This window comes from Panthera onca, chromosome D1 (assembly GCF_046562875.1).
Source record: "Panthera onca isolate mPanOnc1 chromosome D1, mPanOnc1 haplotype 2, whole genome shotgun sequence".
Taxonomy (NCBI): Eukaryota; Metazoa; Chordata; class Mammalia; order Carnivora; family Felidae; genus Panthera; species Panthera onca.
In genome coordinates this window covers 3,668,478-3,687,916 of record NC_138348.1, presented here as the reverse complement: position 1 = coordinate 3,687,916, position 19,439 = coordinate 3,668,478, and the positions used below count along the sequence as shown (strand labels likewise).

At 62.1% G+C, this 19,439-nt stretch overlaps 1 protein-coding gene across 1 annotated transcript; it reads left to right on the top strand.

Annotated features, from left to right (window-relative positions):
• The first annotated feature begins 4,965 nt into the window (after positions 1-4,965).
• CCND1 (cyclin D1) lies at positions 4,966-15,334 on the top strand. The gene is made up of 5 exons (XM_060607508.3): positions 4,966-5,367; positions 6,925-7,140; positions 7,671-7,830; positions 11,933-12,081; positions 14,693-15,334. The coding sequence occupies exons 1-5, from the start codon at positions 5,170-5,172 to the stop codon at positions 14,855-14,857; spliced, it is 888 nt and encodes a 295-aa protein (XP_060463491.1). The 5' UTR covers positions 4,966-5,169; the 3' UTR covers positions 14,858-15,334.
• The last annotated feature ends 4,105 nt before the right edge of the window (positions 15,335-19,439 follow it).

Below are 19,439 nucleotides of genomic sequence, written 5' to 3'. Positions count from 1 at the left end.
ACCCACTGAGTTTGAAGAAGGAAAAGGAGGAGAAAACGATCCGAAGCCGCAGCTCCTCTGACGAGCTTTGTCACCGCTGGGAAGGCACTCACTCGTCTGGTTCGGTCGTGCTCCTCAGATGGACAGTCACCCAATTACAAATAGCAGTGGGGCCTGAGACTCTTCCGGCCCGCCTTTACAAATGAGTATGTCATCACTCCAGCAGTACAACTCTCGTTACGTTTAACAACACAAAAAACAACAAACAACAAGAAAAGCGATCTCTGGAGAGGAGAGAGAGGCGAGGGCTGCTGGGTAGGGCGGCTGGAACTGGCCTCCGCGCCCCGCACCCTGGGAGGTCTGCACGCGCTCCGGGGCCGCGGATGCGCGCCTTCTCCAAGCCCTACGGTAAGCGCGGCGCGCAGAGCAACCACGTGGCGGCGGAACCGAGGCCGGGCGGGAATGTGCGGAATGCGCGGCGCGGCCCTGAACTGCTCCGGAGCCAAGGCCCAGGTTCCCGGGCGCGCGCTCTCGCCTCCCATCTCTCCCCAATCGGACCGCACCCCGGCCCCCCGCCGCATCGCCCAGGACTCGCGGGAGTAGGTCGAACCCCGCGCAAGCACCCCGGCGGGGTTTGGTGATAGACCGCGGCCCTGTGGGCCCCTCGGACTCCGCATGCCCAGAACTCCCCAGAGGGTCCAGACCCGCGATCCGCCCCCAGCCCTGACGGCGCGAGGCCAAGGGACCCAAGAGCAGGGGTGCTGGGCGTTGGGCGTGCAACCCCAATTTGCGCACCTGGAAAAAAAAATTGTCCTTCCCTTTCCCCTCCTGGCAAGTGTCTGGAGCCCCAGGACTCGGAGGTTCCCCATAATAAAGACCCCGGCCATCCCTCCACCCACCCCCAAGGCCAAAGCGAAGGCTGGGAACGCTTTGGGGCATTCCAAGGGCACAGAGAGCAGGCACGAGGGTGTGGGGTCCTCCCCCAACAAGGTCTCCGGGAAAGCGCGGGGTTGGGGAGCGAGTGACAAGTCCCCCAAGGCCAATGAGGGGGCGTCGAGCCCTTCCCGGGCGGGGCGGGAGCACGCGGGAGTCCACAAGGGTATCAGTGCGGGTCCTCGTCCGGGAAGGTCCGGCGCCGATGAGCCACCCCGCTTGCTTCCGCGGCGCCCCCGCGAGTCTCCGCCGCGGCGCTCCGCGCCCTGGTCAGGGGCGGGGTCTGCTCCACCTCGGGTAGGCCTTGGCCCTGCCTGGCCCCGGGACACGCGGACACATCTTGGCCTCCTAGGTCATTACCCCCGCCCCCCCAACCGATTTCTTTACCTCGGTTGGAGGTGGTTATCTGCTCGGGCTGGGCTCCCACTCCGCGACACTTGGCTAGAGACCGGCCAGGGGCCTGAGCCAAGAGTCCAGGGAATTCCTAGCGAACTTTGGGGTTTCATACAATAGCTCAGGACACCAGGCGATGCGTTTTGAGGGACGAAGTTCAAGGCGTCGGATTCTTCTTTCACCCCTAAGACTGCACCTTCTTCCTAGGGAAAGCGGGGGCGTTGTGAGCCACCACCCCCACACCTGTTGGGGTTTGCTCTTTAACTCCGGGCACATCGTGCCCACAGCCCTCAGAGCTGGGAGCGGAGTGCCCCGTCCCCGCATCCCGCCAGGCGGACGACCGGGACTCGGGTAGGGGGTTAGTCCGTGTGCGGCTGGAATTAACTCTCAGGGGCGGAAACGCACATGGGCGGCTTGGGACGGTGGGAGGTGCGGCTGCCCCCGTTCCCAACGTGGGACGGTTCCCAGGTGGGCGCCGGAGCCGGAGTTCGTCCCGGCACGCCCCGCAGCTTTGGAGCGCCCGGGTGGGCACCGCAGAGCCCAGGCGGAGCTACTGCTGCAGGCACGTGGAGCTCCGGGCGCGCCCGAGGCGAGCAGGGTGGGGGAAGGGGAGCCCCCGCGCCGGGGGACCCCGTGGCCAGCATTCGGAAGCGTTTTCCAGAGCGACTTAAGGGCTTAACAATGGAAAACTCGCGGAGCTGGAGCCAGGTCCTTTCAAGTTGCCGCCAGGTATGCGGCTGCAGGTGACCCCACCTGGGTGCGCCAGCTCGGGTCCCGTGTGGGGTGGGCGGCTGCGGGAGGTCGAGGCCGGGGGAAGAGCTCCACTGGGCCTCGCACCCCCCTCCCCAAAGCCCCACCGCGGGCCGGCGCGCAGCCGCAGTGCGTCCAGGGGTCGGCGCCGCGGCGGGCCGGTTCCTGAATGAACGCGCTCCCTTCCCCCGCCTGAATGAAGGTTCCCACAGCCAGGGACGGTGGCAAACGCGCCGGCCGCGGAATTCGCCCTCTCGGGGCCGAAGATCCACCGCGGCCGCCGTCTCCCCTGGGGGTGGTGAGCGAGGGGGCCAGGAAAGCGGGAAGGTGATTTCGGTCCCTTTGGGATTTTCTTTCCAACCAACGTAGTGCCTTCCCGATTGGGCCGCTGGCCCTTTGTCTCCAAATAGTCACCGAGAAATAAGCGCAGAGCACTTTAAATGAGCCCAGGACTCGCAGTTCCTGCTTCGTGGTGGGGTTTTTTAAAGGCAGTGCAAAATTAAACTGCAACAGAAAAGTGTTTTTTTTTTTTTTTTAAGTTGCTTTTCTCTTTGGGACACACACACACACACACACACACACACACACACACACACACACACATTAAAATAAAAACGCGCCCTCGGCTCTCCTAGAAGCGGCCGCCCTTAAGGGCCCGGAGCTGTCGGCCCCCTCTGCAGCCCCAGGGACGCGTTTCTGGGCTCCCCGGGGTGGGGGCTGGGCCGCTGGCGTTCCCCGCCAGGCCCCAAATTCCTGCGCCTCCCCCGCGGGTTCCTGGACGGCTCTTCACGCTCGCCGGCCGGGCTTGCACTTTTGCGCCCGTCCCTGAGCGGGGAAATCAACGAAGTTCCTAGTCGAGATCTGCCCGGTCCGCCTAGTAACAGCGCCGCGCCCCCATTGGCTCATGCTAATTCCAGTTTCCTCTGTCTTTCTCCCGGGTTAGGGGGAAGCTCCCTCCCGGACCCGGAGCCCGTTTAGCCGTAGTGGGCGAGCCTCTTTATGACCCGCTGCCCCTCGCCGTCGCCCGCCGCCCCGGGCCGGACCGGACCGAGGCGCTCGCGGGGCTCGGTCCCCTCGCCCCCCGGGGCAGAAGCGGCCCGGTGAGAGCGCGCAGCCCCATAAATCATCGGGGCAGCCGCCCGGTCGGGATTTTATGAATGAAAAAGCAGTCGGGCCGCCCTCGTGCGCGGGCTGCTGCTGCGAGGCACCGGCGTGCCCGGGGCCAAGGCGAGCGTGGGTGCCCGGGGAGGGGGACACGGCGGTGGGCGCTCCCCGCTCGGGCCACCCACCGCTTACGAGGCGTGAGCCGGGGGTAATTACCCTCCTGGACCCGGAATATTCGTAACCCTAATACCCGGCGGGGGAGGGGGAGCGGGAAGAATCAGCCCTGGAAGTGGGGGGGGGGGGGGTGTCCTGTCTTGCTGCGTGTGCCCTTGGCGAAGGGGAGGGGGCTTTTTCATCCGTATTTTTTGAGCCTTTACTGCTAAGAGGATACGACGGTTTGATGACGCTCCACTATGTCCAGAGGGAAGTAAATGGACAGTTTTCTTAAGTGGGGGCAGGTAGTGTAAAAACTTTTTTTAAAAGTTAAGACAGGGCAAAATGTCCTTTTATTAAAAAAAAAAAAAAAAAAAAAAAGCAACCGAAGAAGACTAAATCTTAAAAACTTTTTCAAGACCACTTTTCTGTGTTCTTTTGTATATCTCTTAGTTTAGCGATAACATTGGGTTCCCTCTGGTATAACCACAAATACGTATAGATTTTGTTTAAAACCAGATCAGTACACCCATTTCTTTAACTTGGAATTGTTCTAATTTTTGCCAGCCCCTGCCATCCCCCCACAGGCTCACGAATCCAGCCCGGGGCTGATTGTAAAAGGTGCAGAGGTGTCCACACCCCCCAGCAAAACCGATTAGGAAGCTTCCGGTGGTCTTGTCACAGAGACGCGACTAATATTTCCAGCGATTTAATTTATTTTTAATTAAAAAATGAGGCAGGACAGAGACAACTTGTTTTCGCAGCCTTCCATCCGGGGTGTTTTTCTAGCTGTTAAATTGCCGGGACGGGGGTGGGGGGCTGGGGAGATTGGGGATCCCTAAAAGGATGTACTGGTCAAGGTAGGGAGCCAACTCGCAGATCTCCCAGGCGAGGAGGACAGGATGAAGGAAATGCTGGCCACCATCTTGGGCTGCTGCTGGAATTTTCGGGCATTTATTTTATTTATTTTATTTTTTGAGCGAGCTCATGCTAGGCTGAAATCCCTTTAGGGTTTAGGGATACCCCTTCGGGCATTTGCAACGACCCCCCCTGGCGCGGGAATGAAGCCTCCACCAGGGTCGCGGACTCTGCTCCGCGTCCCTGAATGCTAAATGGTTCCTGAAATTTACACGTGTTAATGAAAATGAAAGAAGATGTAGACGCTGAGATTCCTTGGCCGCCTGTCCGCCCGTGGGTGCCCTCGTGGCGTTTTCGGAAATGCGCCCATTCTCCCGGCTCGTGTATAGGGTGTCGCCGGGCCCCAGAGTCCGCCCCCCCCCCCCCATGCGCTCTCCCCTGGCTGCGTGTGGCCCGCCCCCCCCCCCCGTTGTCCCCCCTGCAAAGCCACCTCCACCCACTCCCCAAATCCCAGGGGACCCACACGGGGAGGGCAGACACCCTTGCACCCCTCTTCCCCGGCGGGGAGAAAGGCAGCCTCGGGCGATTTGCATTTCTATGAAAACCAGGCTTCGGGGGCAACTCCGCCGCGGGGCAGGCGCGGCGCCTCCGGGATGGCTTTTGGGCTCTGCCCCTCTCCGCTCCCCGGCGCTCGGAGCCCGCGCCCCCTCCCCCTGCGCCCGCCCCCCCTCCCCCCCGCCCGCTCCCATTCTCTGCCCGGCTTTGATCTCTGCTTAACAACAGTAACGTCACACGGACTACAGGGGAGTTTTGTTGGAAGTTGCAAAGTCCTGGAGCCTCCAGAGGGCTGTCGGCGCAGTAGCAGCGAGCAGCAGCGTCCGCGCGCTCCGGCGAGGGGCAGACGAGCTCGAGGGAGCGCGGGACAGCGGGAGCTAAAGCCGAGCGCGGACCGACCCGGGACCCACCGCCGTCCCCAGGCCGCCCAGCAGAGCCCCAGCCATGGCACACCAACTCTTATGCTGCGAGGTGGAGACCATCCGCCGGGCGTACCCCGATGCCAACCTCCTCAACGACCGGGTGCTGCGGGCCATGCTCAAGGCGGAGGAGACCTGCGCGCCCTCGGTGTCCTACTTCAAGTGTGTGCAGAAGGAGATCCTGCCGTCCATGCGGAAGATCGTGGCCACCTGGATGCTGGAGGTGCGGGGCTTCGGGCCGCTTTCTTAGGACCTTTCCTGCAACTTGTTGCCCAAACCCACATTTCTTTGCCGCTCGTCTCCCTCCCTTCTCTCCCACCTCAACTTTGAAGTTTGCCGGGGTGTTGCTAGGAACCGCATTTTCACAATATATAGATATTGTGGGTATTTTTTGAACGGGGAGGAGGTGGGGGTGGGGTCGATTGAGATTCCCTATTCTGGCGGGGGGTGGGGGTGGAGCGGTCGGGGAGGGGTCCCCTTCGGGGAAAGCCAATGCCAGGGGCACCCCCGTTGGCTCGAGGGTGCGGGCCGGCGGCCTGGGCGCCCTTTGTGGCCCCTGCCTGCGCCCGAGCCCCCTCGCCTCCTCTCTGCCTGCACGGCCGCGAGCCGCCTGCTCCAGGGGGAGGGGGCATAGATTTGATTTTTAAATTAATATCCACGGACACGTATGCAAGGGCCGCTCGTGCCAGTATTATGCGCCATCTTTGTTCTTTTATTGCAAAGCAAAAGTGTTTATTAATAATTGGGGGCAGGGTGGGGGCGGGGAGCGGCCGGCGAGGCGCTGGGGCCGCCGCGAGGGGCCGCGCGGCCGCCGGGAACCGGAGGGAGGGGCGCGGGGACGGAGCGCGGGCAGCTTGGGGGGGACCCCGCTCGGGAAGAGGGGCCCCTTTGTTCAAGCTGCGAGTCCCGGGGCGCCCCGCACGGCCAGCCTGGGCCGGAGAGCACGCCGAGCTGCAAGGTCGCGTGGCCCCCAAGACGCTGGGGATTGACCCCGGTCTGCAGGGGTCTCGGCTTGGGGGACCTGCCTGGAGCAAGCCGGCGGCCCGGGGCACATTTTCAGGTCTCCGGTGGGCGCCCAGGGGACCCGCAGATATTTTAAAATAATTTTTGAAAGTGCGGCGTGGTGCCCTTGCGAGAGGGAAACGGCGCCCGCGCCCAGGGGGAAGGGGGGGCCACCGAGTTTGAATTCCTGGGGCTCTCCCCGGAGTCTGCAACGAGCTCTAGACCCCCGGCCTGGGTAAAGGGCCGTCCGAGGGTCATTTTCAGGGGTTTTTTATGTACCCAGTTATTTTTTTAATATTTTTAAATATTTTTTGAAAAGATGACGTCTGGGGAAATGCGGCGCGGCGGCCTGGGACGCCACCTTTGTGTCTCGCAGGCGCTGTGAGCGCGGCGCCCGGCCCCGCGGCCCGCCCCGCGGCCCCGCACCCCATTTGGAGCGAGCCCCGGCCCGGCGGTCCCCGGAGCACCCACGCGGGCCGGGGTCCCCGGGGCCGGCCGCCCGCGCGCGGCGCACGCCGCCAGCCGTGCCCACACCCGCCCCCACCGTGCCAGCCTCGCTGGGACTTTCCCTTTCAGTTTCGGGGAGGGTGGGCACTGGGGACACGCCGGGGAGGGGGCGCGGCAGCCGCCGCTTCTGCCGCCCCCTGCCCCGACCCGCCGCGCGCTCGGGACGACCCGTAGCCCCAGCGCGAGCCCGGTGGGGGGGGTGGGGGGGGGACCGCGGGGTCTCCGCGGAGGGGCCCCGGCGGCGGCGGTCACGGCCCCCGTGCCCCGGCAGGTCTGTGAGGAGCAGAAGTGCGAGGAAGAGGTCTTCCCGCTGGCCATGAACTACCTGGACCGCTTCCTGTCGCTGGAGCCCGTGAAAAAGAGCCGCCTGCAGCTGCTGGGGGCCACCTGCATGTTCGTGGCCTCCAAGATGAAGGAGACCATTCCGCTGACGGCCGAGAAGCTGTGCATCTACACTGACAACTCCATCCGGCCCGACGAGCTGCTGGTAACCTGGGACCCCCCACCGCCCACCGACGCCCCAGGACCCCCAGGACCCCGGGGGTGGGGGAGGTGCAGAGGGCAGGAGGCCCCGCGGGCCGCCGACACGCGCTATGCCCCATGGGCGGGCGGCCGCTCGGTGGGGCCCCCCTCGAGGAGCGGGCGGGACCCCCGCCGCCCCCCAGCTGCGGCGCCCCACCGCTCGCGGTCGCTCCGACTCCCACTCGTCTGCGCCCCTAGCGCGGCCGAAAAGTGGGCGGCGCGCGCCCTCTAGCGGCGACGACGCTGGCGGCCCGCGCTGGCTACCAGGTCTTGCGTCCCAGGTGGGGGTCATTTTTTGGCCCGACCTGGGAACAGTGGGCCTTTTTTTCCACGTCACTTTGTCTTTTGGGACCTCTTTGGGGATGGCCTGCTCTCCCCCACCTCCTGGGCCCCCAGCATCCCTTGTCCCTTCTCTCCTGGGCCGTGCCCCACGGAGGGGAGGGGCAGGGGCTGCCCCTGCACCTCTCTTTACCCTGGGTCACCCCACGTTCACAGCAAATGGAGCTGCTCCTGGTGAACAAGCTCAAGTGGAACCTGGCCGCGATGACCCCGCACGATTTCATCGAGCACTTCCTCTCCAAAATGCCCGTGGCCGAGGAGAACAAACAGATCATCCGGAAGCACGCGCAGACCTTCGTCGCCCTCTGTGCCACAGGTAGGGCAGCTGGGTCCTGCTGGCCCCGGTCTCCCGGGGGGCCTCTCACAGGGGCTCCTCTTCCTTCCTTGGGCTGTGCGCTGGGGCTAGATGGGCTGGGGGGGGGGGGTGCCCTCCTGGGGTCGGGCAGCGGAGGCTGGCCACGGCCACCACGCAGCGCCTCGGGGATGGGTGTGGGTGGGTGGCCAGGCCGCGGCCACTCCATGCTGAGAGAGGTTGACCTCGGCTGCCCAGCCTGCCTCCCCACTCCCGTCCTCCCGCCCCCCCCAACACACACACACACACACACACACACACACACACACACCAGTCCTTCCCCATGTCCTCAAGGGGCCCCCTTCTGGCCTCTCCCGGGCTGGGCCACCTGCCAGGGGCGCCTACAGGGGTGGGGAGTGCCGGCCCGCGGTGCCTGCACCACGTGCTCTGGGCGGCCAGCAGCAGGCCTCGTGCGGGGGCGGCCAGCAGCACAGCTTGGCCGCCAGAGGCCCCGCCAGGGGTGCCTCGGGCCGGCTGGGCTCAGCTGAGCCCTGGGAGGGGCTTCAGATCGGCCCAGGCTTGGGCCGCCATGGTTGGCAGCAGGGGGCCAGTCTTCTCCCCCGCTGGCAGGGCTCTGGATGGTCCCTGGAGGCCCCTGCCTGACACTGCCCTGGCCCGGGCCCTGGGACAGCCAGCCGTTCAGAAGTCAGGGCAGGCAAGACGCGCGCAGACTCGCGCCCGGTGTTGCCTTGTCTCCCCCGGGCCCTGACCCTGACGCCGACCCCTTTCTTTCTCCCTCTGATCACGTGGACTGGGCCCAGCAGACCTGGAGAACCCTGCCTGGGGACCCACGTCCTCACCCCAGCCAGCTCCACACGGGGCCACCTCTGCCCCGGGTCAGGCCTCAGCTGCCACGTCGTGTGGGGCTCCCCCAGTCTGTGGCCACGCGACATCAAAGGGGGGGAGGTTGGCCTCTTTCACTCCCTGCCCGGGAGCGGTAGAGCCCCTGTTCCGACATCTCCCGGCACCCTCCCGCTGTCCGGGTGCTCTGGTGGCTGGGATTTCCGGGTCAGGCGAGAGTCTGCCGGCTTCTCCACCCTGCTCGTCCTCCTGCACGAGGCACGAACCCCTCCTCTGAGCCCTTCCAAGCAAGGGGAGTGGGGGGGCACACCGTGGGCCCCGACGGATCTGCGGGGTGGTGGCTCCAGCCCTCTGGCAGGGGTAGGGAGCCTCCCGCGGGCCGTCCCCTCGGCCTCCGGGGGCCAGCCCCTCAAGCAGGCAGGGAGGCGTTCTCTGGCTGGGGCGCCTCAGAAGAGAGAGGCCTCCGGAGACTTCCAGGCAGCCTTTTAAGGAGCTGAAAGTGGTTCAGAGAAATGGCAAAGTTTCCTGGAGATCATGCGAGGAACGGTTCTTGTACACCCTCCCCCCCCAGGATGGCTGGGGCAGCCTGGAGTTTCCCCTCTCCCAGAACCCCGCGGAAGTGGGGTGTGGAGCCCTCGTGGGGCGCGGGCAGTGAGGCGAGCGAGCCTGGTGCGGAGGCCGTAAACGCGCTTTGGTGCTGGCTGTCCAGCTGCCGCGGGCCGCCGTGCGTAAGCACGCGGGGCCTCTGAGACCGTGCCCAGCCAGCACCACCATCCCCCGCCCCCAACCTGGGGCCTGCAGGGTGCATCCCAGGCCCCGGTGCCTGGGGTCCACCCGGAGGGAAGGTGCAGCGATGGCTGGCTGGCTGCGACAGCTTTTCACGTGCATTACCTCCAGGGCGGGCCCCCCCCGCCCCCCACCGCGGGAGACAGGCGACCGGGGGAGGAGAGGGTCACCTGCCCGTCCACGTCCCTCCTTGGAAAGATTCTCGGTCCAAATCCTCACCTGCACAGTTGCAACATAGCCGAGGCGCAGCCGGGCCCTTGGTCACGAGGGGACCGCTCTCTCTGGAGTAACGCAATGGCAGCTCAGAAACAGAAACAGACTGGCGTGAGGGGGAAGTGTAAGCAAAGGCCCCCAAAGATGTTTTTGTCCTCCACGGGGCAAGGGTGCCGCTGAACGGTGTCGTGAGGGGGGGGGACTCTGCTCTCCGTGCTGTGTGTGCCTGCAAACTGGGCCTCCCGCGTGTCTGCAGATGTGCACGTATCCCCCGCACCGCGGTGGGTTTTCTGTTAACGTATATGCCTGTGTGTGCACTAGAGCCTTCCGGGGAATCGCAGTGGGCTGGGTAAAGAAACTACAGGTGGTGTTGGAAGCGGACAGAAAAATCGAGTCTAGCGGGTGGGTCTGAGCAAGGGTCAGCAAACCCGCACAGCCCCAGCGGCTGCTCTGGCAGTGGCCCCAGGCTCTTTGCACTGGGCGCCGAGTCGAAGTGTTGGACGATATAGTCAGGTTGTTCCTTACCTACATACGTAAGCCCTGCGCCGTGCGCGCATGCACACACACACACACACGCACGCACACGCACACATTCCTTATCTACACACATAAGCCCCACACCGCAAACGCACACATACGCTTCAGTGGGGACGTGGGCTTCAGGAGCGAGCCCTCCCCCTGTTACACCATCCGTCTTGGACGGGAGTCTCGAGCTTCAACCAAATTGTTGCTGGGACTGCAGCAACTTTTTTTTAATGTTTATTTTTGAGAGCACGCGTGTGAGCAGGGGAGGGGGAGACGGGGGGGGGGGGGGGACAGGGGATCCCAAGCAGGCTCCGCGCTGACAGCAGAAAGCCCGATGCAGGGCTCGAACTTGGGAACTGGGAGATCACGACCTGAGCCGAAGTCGATGCTTAACCGACTGAGCCACCCAGGGGCTCCTGCAGCCCTGATGTGCCTCAATGACAAGCTTTTCATTCATGGCTCTCCGCTCACAGACTGGGTGGAAATGCTCCCATTTATTTAATATATTTTTCCTTTAAAAATTTTTTTTAACATTTATTTGTTTTTGAGAGACAGAGAGAGACAGCACGAGCAGGGGAGGGGCAGAGAGAGAGGGAGACACAGAATCTGAAGCAGGCTCCAGGCTCCGAGCTGTTGGCACAGAGCCTGACGTGGGGCTCACAAGTTCACAAACTCACAAATTGCAAGATCATGACCTAGGCCAAAGTCGGACGCTTAACCGACTGAGCCATCCAGGCGCCCTGGAAATGCTCCCATTTAAAGAGGGAAAGAGGGGGGCGGGCCTTGTTAGGTATTTCTTTTTCAAGTTTCCACGGTGCCCGGCAGCGGGCTCTGTTCCCCCTCCAGGGTGGCTCCTTTCTTCCCCAGCCTGCTTTGCTGGCAACGGTACAGCCTGATGTCTCCTCCCAGGACAAAGCGTCAGCTAGGCTGCTGGGGACACGCACCCTGGCCCACGAGGTCCCCTCCTTTCACGCTCAGCTCACCCAGCCCGGTCCTGTGCCCCATGCGTGTAAGATGAGGCAAAGGGGCTGAGCCCCCTGATCGAGATTCGGAACTCGGTGGCCTCCCCCACCAAGAATTCCTGGCTCTGTGTCACAGAACGGCAGCCCACGGGGCACCACGTGGCTGCTTAAACATCCTTCCTGCTTTCCCACCTTTCCGTGACAAGTGTGGCGAGTGCTGGCCTCACCCTCGGAGCAAAGGCAGGGGTTTCGCCCTCGCTGAGCTGTGCCTGGGGCAGAGGGACGGCGTGCTGGCGGGTGGAGTAATGAGGTAACGCCAGGTCCCAGGAGGGAGATACACAGAGGATAAGCATCCAAGGCCACCACTGCGGGACCACTGACTACTGCCCCCTGCACATGCCCAGAGGGCTGCCCTGGGGAAGGTGAGACAGGTGCACCCCTCCGAGAGTACAGGCTGGGTCCCTGGAGGCCTGGCGGGCCGACTCCAGTCCCTGTGGCCCCGCAGCATGCCTTCTCCCTTGTAGGTTTGTCACCTTTTAGAATGTGAATAAGCAACACGTTCCCAGGGCTCCAGTATAGCGACGCCCCTCCCCGCAGGCCTTGGCGGTTTGTTCTCTGCCGGTGTCCCAGCTCCAGCTGGGTGCACTCCAGGCCCGGCTTGTGCTCTCCCGGCCTCCGCACCCTGATGCGGGGCTGGTGGGACCACGGGGTCCCGTGGAGGCCCCCCTCCCCGCCGCCACCCGCTCACAGCCCCTCGCCTCTCTCCCTTTCTTCTGCAGACGTGAAGTTCATTTCCAACCCGCCTTCCATGGTGGCAGCGGGGAGCGTGCTGGCCGCGGTGCAAGGCCTGCCCCTGGGAAGCTCCAACAGCTTCCTGTCCTATCCGCGCCTCACCCGGTTCCTCTCCAAAGTGATCAAGTGCGACGCGGTAAGCCATCAGTTGCGCCGCTCCTACGCTGGCTTGGCTGGCCTGCTCAGCACCGGGTACTAGAAACTTCTAGCACCCGGGGGTCCAAAGCCAGTTCCTTGATGGGAAATGCCATGGCTCATGCCAAGGCCCCCAAACGTGATGGGGGAGGGCGGGGGGGTGCCCTGTGCTCAGACGCAAGGGACCTGGTCATACAGAGCTCTGGCCCCAGGCTGACCGGGTGCCGGCCTCACCCCACCCTCCTGGGGCCCCTTTGGAAGGAGAAGCATCTCGCAGTACTTGCTGGCAGGCCAGGAGGGTCCTCAGGTTTCCCAGGAGCAGGCAGGAGCCATAAACCCCTCCCGGTGAGCCGTCCAGGGAGCGGGGCCACAAGGCAGGCCCGTCAATGATCCGTGCCCTAATGGCATGTGGAGCTGTGGCCCCGTCCAGCTTTGTCTGTGCAACAATGCGGATGGCTCATAAATGGAGGCTTTAAAAGGGCTCCTGTGAGGTCTCCAGACGCAACAAAGGCCCGTGGAGACAACCTTGTGTTTTACGGCCCTTTTTGAGTGCCTGGTGCTATTACAGCCCGAGCCGGAGTCCGTGGTGTCCTTCCTGCTTACAAATGCCATTGTTTTCTTCCCGATTCCGTTTTTGTCTTAAAAGAAAGAGTGAAAATAACAATTACAAGGGTTTGTGGCCTTTACCAGATTAGACCAGCGAGGATGACAGGTCAGCCCTCGGCCCTGCTGGGCGTGCCTTATGGGAGCCAGTGACCGCCCTGACCCCGGTCCGGGTCTGGCTCGGACGCAGGCTGCCTTCTGGTGGCCCACCCTCGAGTGCCTGGAGGCTCCGTCGTGGGCCCTAGCGGTTGCCACCTCCCCGCATGATTTGGGGAAGAAAAGCCGGGCTGCGGGGCAGAAGCTTGCCCGTCCGCTGCCCAGCACTGCCGGCTGCCTGGAGGAGGCGGCATGCCTGCTCATCTCCCTGTTGGGAGCAGGCAGCTCCCGGAGGCGGTGGGGGTTTGGGGGGGGGGGGCTCCCTCAGTCTCAGTGCTTCCTGGGCCCCCAGAGGGATGGGGTGTCCTGGAAAGATGACCCCTGCCTCTCCCCTTCAGAGAGAGACCCCACAGACGGTGCTGGGCACAGACAGTTGTAGGAAATCACTGCACGACCCCTTATTTGCATAGAGATCGTGTCAATTAGATCTGAAACAAGATCTCAGCTGACGGACGGGGGAGAAATCGGTTGAGGCTGCAATTCGCTAGTCTGGTCACCCGGCGACAAACGTCCGGAAAACACTGGGTGGCGGGCGGGGCCCCGCGTCTTCCTGGGGCATGAGCCGCGTCTGCCCTTGCTCCGAGCTGGCTCCCGGCTGCCAGAGGCGGCTCTTCTGGGCCGAGGCTGCTGGCTGCGAGGAGGAAACAAGTCCCTCGCTGCCTCCCTCTGCCCTGGGTCCAACACCAGGCCTTTCGAGCCTCAGTTTCCTCATCCGTAAAACTGGCTTTTTGTACCTACACCGCTTTCCTCACCAGCCACGACAAATACTGAACCGGTGGTGTAGGAGAGCCCTCCGCGCGGAAGCGTATGGCTCCGTAAATGTGGCAGGTCCCCCAGGGTTCGCTCGGAAGCTTTGCTGGCCTGGATCCCCTTCTCTGGGGCGCTGGACACCCGTTTCACAGCACCCTCCCCAGGTGGGCCCGCGGTGCACCTGTTCCTCTGGGGAAAGGCTCGGATCTGTCTTCCGGGCTGGACCAGAGACTACCTGCTTCCAGAACAGAAGCCCCAGTGTGGCATCCCAGGGTCCCAGGGTCCCAGGGTCCCAGGGTTGGGACAAAGCCTGACACCTGCACTTTTGAGCTGCGGGCAGACCGGCCACCACGAGACCACGAGAAGCCCCGGACTCCCCAAGATCCCTTCTTGGGCATCGAGAACTCGGGGTGATTGCTGGCAGAGGAGGGCTGCGGGATTGCGGGGGTGCACGCTGGGCCAGGCCAGCGTGTCTCCCAGGGTGCAGGCCAAGCGGGTGAAGACAGAGGGGGATAGAGGGTCCGAGTCCCCCCGGGGCCACCCAACGCTCATTCTCAGTCATGCACGGCCTAACGCTTCTGACAGCCATTCATCTCGGAAGGCTGGGTTCACCGCAGGGGCTGACACGGCAGAGGTTAAGTCCCAAAAGCAGGGCTCAGAGGGCCTCTCTGTCCTGGGTCAAATAGCGCTGAGTTCGGGCTGGTGGGAACAGGGAGCCAGGATGAGAGCCTGGCAGAGGGATTCCAGCGGGGGGCCAGGGTCCTGGGGTGGAGAGGGGGGCGCTCGGGACAGGCCAGGGAGGCACCAGGTGGGCACGGGAGACAGCCGGCAGCCCTGTGGCCTCCGGGGCCTTCGGACCTGAGTGGGGACTCCGTAGCCCGGGAAGCACGGGGGCTCCTCAGGCCGGGGCAGCCGGGGGCCAAGCAGAGCCCATGCCGGTGGGTCCTGGGGTTCGGGCAGTGGCCCCACCCGACTGCGGGGAGGCAGTGCCTTAGATTAGCCTCACTTTCACAAGGTGGTCCAGGTCTTGGCGTTTGCAGGAGGGCCTTGGCCACAGGCCCCCTTCTGAGCACCCCCTGTCTCCCTGTCTCCCGTCTGGCCAGGACTGCCTCCGGGCGTGCCAGGAGCAGATCGAGGCCCTGCTGGAGTCCAGCCTGCGCCAGGCCCAGCAGCAGAGCCTAGACCCCAAGGCGGCGGAGGAGGAGGAGGAGGAGGAGGAGGCCGACCTGGCCTGCACACCCACCGACGTTCGAGACGTGAACATTTGAGGGCGCGCGTGCGCGGCGCGGGAGGGGCCGGCCCCGGGTGCTCCCTGGACAGGACCGCTCCTCGCCAGGACCGGTCACGACCAGAAGGGAAAGCTTCCTTCTCCTTTACTGTCGGTTTTTTTCCTTTGCTCTTTCTCCCTTCCGTCTCTGACATAAGCAAAAGAAAAAAAAAGTATCCGAGAAGCTGTCTTTAAAAAAAAAAAAAAAAAAAAAAGAAAAGAAAAAAAAAAGGAGAGAAAAAAAATAGTATTTGCATAACCCTGAGCTGGGGGGAGGGGGTGGGGGGAGGCTGTGCTACAAAAATAGAGAATCTTATACCCCATAATCAACTAGGTCGTATGCGAACGTGTTTGTGTCTCTGTGTCGTAAGGATAGGCATTAACACAAGGAACAAGTCTGCAGGGGAGGATTAGATTTGATTCTTTCTGTGTTTGAAACAAAACGACGGCAAAAAAAAAAAAAAAAAAAGAAAGAAAAGCATGAAAACACGGTAAAAACGAGAGAAAAGCCAAGAAACCATTTCTGAAGCGGAAGAGGGTCGTAGGTAGCAAACGTGTTCGTGTGCTGTTCTGAAGGAGCACAGCTTTAAGGCGGTTCTAGGCGTCCCACAACTCGCTTGCTTGGGCATGTAGTCACTTTATGAGTAAGTCATTTGTGCGCGTTCATTTTATCCCGTAGGTAGGCGCGTAACCTCCTCACCTGTCAGTGGCTGGCGTAACCTCGGTTAGCGTAGCGTAGAGCTCAGCACGGCCGCGTGCTGACCCTCCCTCCGCCTGTGGCCCGACCCGGGGCGGGTGGCCGGGCACCGGCGGCCGCAGAAATCCAGCTCCGACTCCTGGCCTGCGCTACCGTAAAAGAGAACCCGCAACCGCGACGTAATATATTCTATTTTTATAATCTTCATATTTTTGTAGTGGCCTGTTTAGGAGATGCCGGTTTCTCACCCCACAGACCCACAGCCTGCTCACATCCAGGTGAAATCCACGGCTCCTTTCCGCCCCCCCCCCCTTCTCAATATTCTAGAACCATTTTCCCTCTTCAATATTCTAGAACCATTTCTCCTCTTTAATGTTCTAGAACTCTTTTTCCTGTTTAACGTTAAGCTCTAGAACCATTTTTCCTCTCCGGTGCTCTAGAACCATTTTTTCCTTCTCGATATTCTAGAACCATTCCATTTCAAAGCACTTTCAACGAATCTCTCTGTTTATGTTGTGTGTGGAGGGGGGGGGGGGCAGTTTCTTAATGGAATGGTTTGGGAATATTCACGTACTTGGGTGCAGACGGGATTGCGAGGCAAGCGCATGTCACTGTGGAGTTAGCGAGAGGGGGTGTTCTCGAAGGCGAGCTTCCAGTCAAGAAGTGCATTCTTACATTGCCAGGATGATGCGTTTCTTTCTCTGTAGGGTAGCGTAAGTTTAGGAATCCTTTGGTGCCAACTGGTGTTTGAGAGTAGGGGCCTTTAAAGGTTTACCTCGAGAAGGTGTAGTTTAAGGGTTAGGAAGGTTTTGAAACACTAAAATATATAATTTATAGTTAAGGCTAAAAAGAATATTTATTGCAGAGGATGTTCGTAAGGCCAGTATGATTTATAAAGTAATGTAATCTCCCCTTGATTTAAACACACACACACACACACACACACACACACAACTTTCTGCCTTTGGTGTTAAGGGTTTCACACAGTGTATAACCGTTAGGTCCTTTTTTATAGGAGAGAGAACAAAAGTCCTGAGAAAAAGAAAAACACAGCATGGATTGTGCCGTTGGGTTCCCAGGGCGGGAACCCGATCCGAGAGGCATCAGTTAGGCGGAAAATTAGGGTACTCGAAACCAGTTCAGCCCCCCCCCCCCCACATTCTTGTCCCCTTGTCCCCTCCTTTTAAGAAAGGTTAGCAACCCGTAGACAATTTGCACATCTTGGCTGTGTACCTTTTTTGTAACGACTGCGTAGGGAGTGTCGGGAGGTAGCGAGAGCACAGGGCTGGTGCTTGGCGAGGGCGCGAGGTGCGTGTGCGCGGAGGGCTGAGGGCGGGACCACGCGACGGGCAGGCTGCCGCTCCGCTTCCTGATTCGCTGCTACCGATGACTTCCCAGCACCCGGTTTGGAAACAGATTCACGTTGCTTTTCTGTGTCTCTTTCACATTGTTTTGCTGCTATTGGAGGATCAGTTTGTTTTGTTTTGTTTTACGATGTCATATACTGCCATGTTCTAGTTTTAATTTTCTCATAGAAAAATGTATTAAGGATGCCTTTTTTTTTTTTTGTAGATTTTTTTTTTTATGTGATCAATTTTGACTTAATGTGATTACTGCTCTATTCCAAAAAGGTTCCTGTTTCACGATACCTCATGCTTCTCTTAGCCATGTGTAGACCAGGCGGTCAGGCCCCGTCTGGCCCGCGGCCTCCTGCTTCGGCGAACAGACACGCGGACGGGGTCCCCAAACGGGCCCGGCGGGATGGGCTCCGGGCCGCGTTCGTGCGCGCAGCCCGGCATCCCCGAGGCCCGGGTCACGTCCGCCTCCTCCTCCCTGCGCCTGTGATGCTGGGCTGCCCTCCTGACCTGGGACGTACCACCACTGTGGTTCTTACAGCCGCGTCGTTCTTTGCGTGTAGCTATGAAAGTTGCATTATTATAATTATTGTGACGAGTGTGTCCTAACGTGCCGCGTGGTGCTGCGCTGCGGGGCTCCGTCATTCTGGACGCTCAGAGCGGCTTCGGGACCGGGTTACAGCTCCGGCCGTGTGGCATCTGTCATTCTGTACCCGCGTTTTCTGTGTGTTGCTCTCTTCAGTACAGCGTGATGCTAATGTCAAAGGACTCCAAGCCTCAGTGAGGCCAGCTAACAGTGCCGTGTTCCCGTGTCGCCTGGCACGCTGCTCGACTCCAAGGATTTGCACCATCTGCAGCCCCTGCCCCAGCGGGGTCAGCCTGTGTGCTCCCAGGCCACTGGCAGGCCCCGAACCCGCCCCGCCCCGCCCTGCCCCTGCAGGAGCACTGCCTCCGCTTACCTCAACCCTTCTGGCTGCGGCATCTCTGTGTCTGAACCAAACGGGGCCCTTGAGGGACGGTCGGTCCTGGTGGGGGGGTGTGAACGTCGTGTGTGCTCGAAGGCCGTGGCCGGTCCGGGGAGCACGGCGGGGTCTGTCCTGTGACCAGCAAGTCTGTGAGGGTCTCTTGGCGGGTGGGCAGCTGTGGTCTGTGTGTATTTCGGTTGCACCCTACGGCGTTTCCCAGCACAGACGTGTAACCGGCACGTTGCCAGCAGAAAACAAAAGACAAACGTGAAAAGTCTAGAAATAAAATTGGTAAAACCCCGGTGCCGTGTCTGTCTGTTTCCTGGGGTGGGCAGGGAGCCAGGGCCGGGGGTGGGGCCGGTGCTGACGAACAGGTGCCCAAGCGGCCGGTTCCCGGACTGGGCGCGGGGGTTCGCACCTTGGAGCCGTCCACATCTGGGGCCAGGTCCTCCTCTGTCGTGGGGGTGGGGGCCGCCCTGTGCACTGTGCGGTATTTAGCCGTGTCCCTGGCCTCTTCCCAACAGATGGCGGGACAGTCCCCAGGTGTCACGGCCAGAACCCAACATTGCCAGAGGTCCCCCGGTGACCCAGAGGGAGTAAGTGATGCTCTCGGCTGGGAGGAAGGAAGTCCAGACGGGGGCATGCGGTGGGAGGGGCCGCTGGGACCCCAGGGTGGAGCCCTGGAGAGCGGCTGGTCAGTGTCTTTGCAGGCGGCTCGGGGCTGGTTCCCGGCCCACGCTCCGCCAGCCCCCTCCCAGGCTATCTGCAGATAGGAAAATAAACAAGCCGGCATTCACTAACCCTCCTCTGGCGCAAACTGGTGTTTGCTTTTGGTGAATCACAGTCCTGAGGCGCCCCCAGCTCAGGGAGAAGAGCACAGCGCGCGTGTTTGGGCCGCAGGCCGGTGGCCTTTCACACGGACCTAGTGACCTGGGAGGCCCAGTGGACACCTGTGACGTCCGCCTTGGCTTCAGATGCACGTGGCCGGCCTCGTTTCCAGCCCAGGTGGAGGCGGGGAGTGGACTGGGGAGGCGTCAGCGGGCCTTGGGCCCCGCCATGGGGCCCGGGTCTCTTCTTGGAGTCTGGGGTCCCCAACGTGTCACCCACCCCGGGGCTGTCGGGCTCGTGACTGCTCAGGAGGGAAGCTGGTTCACTTGCCAAGGATAGCGCTCCTTATCAGATCAGTTCGCCGTGGCCTTTATGAGGCTCCTGCTGTATACCAGCCCCGCCCCTGAGGGTGCCCCTCACCCCAGTGGGGAGCCTCCAGATGGGCTAGTTGGTGCTCCAGGCACTGGGGCGGCCGGGAGCAGGCGGGGGGTGGCGGGACCAGGGTGACTGCGCTCCCCACGGCGGCCCCAGGCCTGACAGCGGACACACGGCCCATGCCACACGCACTCCGGGAGGGGGTCAGAGCCGGGGCGGCGTCCTGCAAGTGTCCGGATGTGCCCCATCATAGGCGCCCAGCCCCGGGGACCAGCCAGGTGTGTCCTGAGGAGCGGTTTCGGGGGGCAGGGGTAACAACCTCACGGCATCAGGTTCCAGCGGAAATCTAGCAAGTGGGGGAGG